At 44.0% G+C, this 4,832-nt stretch overlaps 1 protein-coding gene across 4 annotated transcripts; it reads left to right on the top strand.

Annotated features, from left to right (window-relative positions):
• The first annotated feature begins 1,357 nt into the window (after positions 1-1,357).
• On the top strand, positions 1,358-4,091 carry LOC149838042 (zinc finger A20 and AN1 domain-containing stress-associated protein 4-like). Of its 4 annotated transcripts, none has more exons than XM_090006336.1 (2): positions 1,358-1,706; positions 3,211-4,091. In XM_090006336.1, the coding sequence occupies exon 2, from the start codon at positions 3,307-3,309 to the stop codon at positions 3,814-3,816; it is 510 nt and encodes a 169-aa protein (XP_089862462.1). In that variant the 5' UTR covers positions 1,358-1,706; positions 3,211-3,306; the 3' UTR covers positions 3,817-4,091. The 4 variants fall into 4 exon arrangements, with proteins under 4 accessions (XP_089862462.1, XP_089862464.1, XP_089862463.1 ...); XM_090006338.1 differs by having other exon boundaries at positions 1,366-1,714; XM_090006337.1 differs by having other exon boundaries at positions 1,366-1,809.
• Positions 4,092-4,832: the final 741 nt, after the last annotated feature.

The following is a 4,832-nucleotide window of genomic DNA, read 5'->3' as shown; positions in this document are numbered from 1 at the left end:
CCTACTTTTCCTTTGAGTCCCAATAGAATGCAATTACATGGCACAATTTGTGCATTAAGCATCTAATCGCCCTCCATCAGGCCTTGGGCCCCACAACTGACAGGCTCTGTCCCAAGATGGAAGGTGCTTAATGCACAAATATTTGTGCAATCATATTGCACCTGATCCCTTCACCACTTCCTTTGAACCCGTTTTTTCTTGTGCACCCGGACCCACCGAGTCTTGTCCTGGCCCAGATCCTATGAGGATCCAAATCGCGAAGGTTATTTTGGTCAAGAGAAAGATAATAGGGTTTCAAGAACGGACGAGAAGATCCGTAGGGGCTTACGCCGCCCCGTGATCACGTTATTACGCGTGTACGCCGCTTTGTGGACCGGGTCTGCACTTCGGGGTTGCGGTGCCTTTCTCAAGGTAGTCTTCTTACAAAGCTTATGACTAAAATACCCCTCACACCTTCACGCGGATGGCCCAAGGGATGATGCGAAATGGATTGCACTTTCTTCGGATCAGACCGAATCCGAATTTCAAAGGAATAAATCAGAACCCTTAATTTCATTTACGAAATATAAATCACTTGGAATATATTTGATTTAAAATCCAGAGTTTTCACGTCGTACTATTGGATACGGTAAAAAAATAGGTTGAAAACCATGCAATCAATATCGAATATTGATGATATTTGAAATTATCATGATTTTCATCAAATATAATTTGATACACTTATAAAATCCAAAATTATTGCCACAATTTCAGATATTACATATTTTGGAAATATTACGATACTGTTCAGATCCTGTTGGTAAAACCCTTAAGGTCCTTACAGACCACCACCCGTGGGTTTCGAACTTGTTATGGCCTAAGGGGTGTGACATTGACCTGAGTGGGTGTGCTAGGCATAAACTCCACATACACTCTCCTCTTTCTCATAAAAAATAATTTTCCGATCCAAATGGATCTCCACTAGCTTAACTTAGGTCCGACATGATCTTAAGCTTGGCTCGCCGCAAGAATGAGCTGAGTTTGGACACCTCAGGCTTAGCTGCTTCGGCTTGTTTACCAGCCCTACTCTGGACCATCGATACATCTCACAAGCTGTGTAACGCACCCACCCTAGCTCACAAAGAGTCACAACCCACTCAGACCCGATCCATCTCTTACTTCCGAAGGAAAATTTAATCCCAAAAAATAAAAATAAAAACCCGACTTCCATCACACTTACCCGAAACGCAATCGACATAAGAGAACCGGATCCAACTCGAACTGCGAGTCCAAACCCAAGGACATATCACAACATTAAATAAAAAGGAAGGGTTATTTCAGGCAGTAAAAAGTTTCATGATTTCATTAAAACCAGACTAGGTTAGCGGAAAGGGAAGACAGAGAGATCGGGAATACCACTTTCGGTTTTGCAGTTTTATGGTATTATTGGTTGCAGCCCAAAGGAAGGTTGGTGGGTTCGAGAGAGAGAGAGAGAGAGAGAGAGAGGGAGGAAGACGATTCGTTTCTCTCTCCTCTTTATAAATTCTCCCCCAAAACGTCCTCCTTCCTTTGAAATCAGTTCTCTTCTTCATCCCTACGTCATTTTCCTTCTTTAGCTGCGAGTTTTGCGTTTTTGTCCCTCTCTCTTTGTTCTTTGGATCGATCGCTTGTTATAGAGACAGAGAGGATCGCTCTGGCCGTAGATCTCGGAGGGCGGGAGCCTGCAGGTACGTCGGTGCGTGGATCTGAGGTCTTGCTTCGTCTTTATCTGGTTTTCGGCTAGATCGGAAAAGATCTGGCTTGTTTTTTGGCTCCGATCGTCTGTTTCAGGTGGAGTTTTCGTGGATCTTGATTTTTTTTCATGATCGGTGAAGGTTTTGCGGGGTTTTGTTTTGGTTTCGACGTTTTTGGAGTTTTTTTGGACCGGTTTTGGCGTGTTTTGAGCGTTTGTGGGGTTTTGGTTTGGATTTTGGGGTTTTATGTGCTTCGGTGTTGTTTTTGGTTGGTTTGTTAGTTTTTTGGGATAGTTTCTACGTCTTTCAAGTCCTTGTTGGACAGCTTTCGATGTTTCCTTTTTTTTTTGCCGTATTTTGGTTTTTCTGGGGCTTTCTTCCTGTTTAATTTGCTGTTTTGAGGTTTCCTGCCTGGAATTTGGTTCTTTTTCTTCATGATCTGCGACTCTTTCTAAATTTTTCTCCGTTGAAATCGTTTTCTCCATTTTTTTTTTGTGATCGTGTTTCTTTCCCCCCTTTTCTTCTCCTCATCCGATGGTCATTTTGGCCTTTTGCCTTTTCGTAGATGGTTTTTCATCCATTGCGTGAAGCTTCGTATCCTCTGTTGCCTTCTTTTGAGGAGTGTAACAAATTCTGTTTGCGTGTCGATGGGATAACCTCATAACGTAATCTTTCTTGTGTGAAGATAAATTTTTATGGATATTTCGGGTTCGAATTCTTGTTGGAAATAGGAAGGTTGATTTTTTTTCTCTTTTGGGCTGCTGCATGATTGGTGTTTGTGTATCTCTCGCCTGCTTATGCGATTTCAAACTCTCCATTTTCTCTATTTTTTCTGTCTAAATTTAGTTTTATGGAACTCATCTATCATTGATATTTTTTTTATTTTTCACAGTTCAGCTATCATTAATCCTACTTTTCATGGTTTGGGTTTTTCAAAACTCTTACGCCATAAAGGCTTATTCTTCTTGCAACCCACATCTTGCCTGGTACCCCCGTTTTTGCTTGTTTTGTGCTTGATTCCTTTGCTAATCTGAAAATGGTATTGTATCGTTTTTCGGTTTAAAGTCGTTCTTTTTTTTTCTTTTTCTTTTCCTTCAAATGAATCATAATCTCTTTTCCTTTCCTTTTGTTCGTCTTACGGCGGATGCTTTCCTGGAATCGCGGATTCCAATCCTCCTCCTCTTCCGGATTCATGTTCACGTTAGGGATTTTGTTCTGGATTTACGCTAAATACTTCTATGATTCGGCCTTTTTAGAGTCATCATTCTTTCCGTTCCGTTTACGTCTTGTGGTGTTGGCCCCTTATTTGGTTCGTCTCTCTTTCTTTCATCACAGGTTTCGTTCCATTCCTCTCCTTTATAATCCAAAGCATTGGTCCATTCCAGTGTGTGTGTGGGGGTCTAAAGATCGTCTTCCAAATTTGTTTTGATAACAGCAGGAGAGAAGCTCGCAATCACCCTCTGTCTCTCTCATCCTAGTTTCTTTTGTGAATTTTCAGGTTGCGGTTGGACACAAGAAGCCCTTTGGATCAGAGAGCGCCTCTGACATTGCAATCCCCTGACCCTTCTCTCAACAAGAGAAAAGAAGCTCAGCAATGGCGGAGGAAAGCTGGCACCGAGGTACCGACGGCACCGGCTGCCAGGCCCCCGAGAGCCACCGCCTGTGCGCCAACAACTGCGGGTTCTTCGGCAGCTCCGCCACCCTCAACCTCTGCTCCAAGTGCTACGGCGACCACTGCCTGAAGGAGGAGCAGGCCTCCTCCGCCAAGGCCGCCGTGGAGAAATCCCTGGGCGCCATTGCCACCACCCAAGCCGCAGCTGACGCAGCGCCGCTCTACACCGGCTCGGAGGATGACAGCCTGAAGCACGCCTCCTCCTGCGCCGTGCCGTCGGATCCCCCGGCCCACCAGCCGCCCAACCGCTGCTCCTCATGCCGGAAGCGCGTTGGGCTCACTGGATTCCGGTGCCGCTGCGGCCGGACCTTCTGCCCCTCCCACCGGTACCCTGAGGAGCACAAGTGCGACTACGACTACAAGCTGCGTGGTCAGGATATGATCCGCAAGGAGAACCCTGTGGTGAAGGCGGAGAAGCTGGAGAAGATCTGATGCGGCTAAGATAAAAAAGGCGACGGTGCCATGAACCAGAAAAAAAGTAAAAAACGGAGCCCCTGACCACACCTTCTTCCTCTCTCTCTCTCTCTCTCTCTCTCTGTTTCTGAAGGAAAACTCCTTTATGCGGTTCAATGGAGACGCTTGTTTGGTTTCGCCCCTGAAAAATATGTATTGAGTGTGGTTGTGTGGGTAAAGCGTTGCGCGTGGAGTGTGCAACCTCCTGGAGAACTCTGTCCGTTTCATTTACTCATGTTATATTATGTTATTGATGCGTGGTGTTGGAATGTGGATGCTTCTTTACTCTCTCATCTTGTTCATAAATCATATTCGATTGTTTCTAATGCATGGTGTGGAAACCCGTCGTTTAGTTTTGAATTATGATTTGACGGAAGTTACAGTTATCCTTACTTTATTACCTCCGGTACTTGAAACATATTACTTTATCTGTTTTCAATCTCAGGTTGGTTTAATATCGGTGGAGTCACGCGCTCTCCTGTCTTTGAAGATATCCAAACTAGGTTTAAAAGAAAGCTTCTTTACAACTTGGAAGATGGCTATCTACTCTTATTTGCCCATCGTAGGAAGATTAACCGTGTTATTGATCTCTATGGGTCTGCAGGTTTTCTGCTTCATATACGGTTTAAATTGGTGTAGCTTTCACATTTCCACTGGCTCCAGATTGGCTTATTCTTGAAAGGTTCCTCTCACCACTCATTGTGCTTTTGTTTCCTTTGAGTGGCGACGAGATTGGCCATCTTTAACCCTCAAAAGTGAGTAATGATGCATTTTTTTGTTTCATTGCCTTGAGTTTCCTTTGGTAAGGTAGGACATCTTTATTCCTTTTAGGCTGTAGATTTTGGTGAGTGGCACCTTTTAATCACCAGAGGCTGTCTTCTCGAAAATTATTTTATCATTTCATCACATGCTTCGAGGGAACCTGTTTTTTCTTTTGGTCATCAAATCTAGTAATCATTTTAATGACAAAGGGATTTGAGAAACAACAAAAAAGG

Source organism: Nuphar pumila, chromosome 5, assembly GCF_984573655.1.
Source record: "Nuphar pumila chromosome 5, dmNupPumi1.hap1.1, whole genome shotgun sequence".
Lineage (NCBI taxonomy): Eukaryota > Viridiplantae > Streptophyta > Magnoliopsida > Nymphaeales > Nymphaeaceae > Nuphar > Nuphar pumila.
Note: the sequence above shows the minus strand (reverse complement) of the source record. Positions and strands in the feature narration are given on the sequence as shown.

Bases quoted from the DNA above. Each gene is read 5' to 3' on its own strand.
- LOC149838042 (XM_090006336.1), top strand. From the start codon at position 3,307: ATGGCGGAGGAAAGCTGGCACCGAGGTACCGACGGCACCGGCTGCCAG.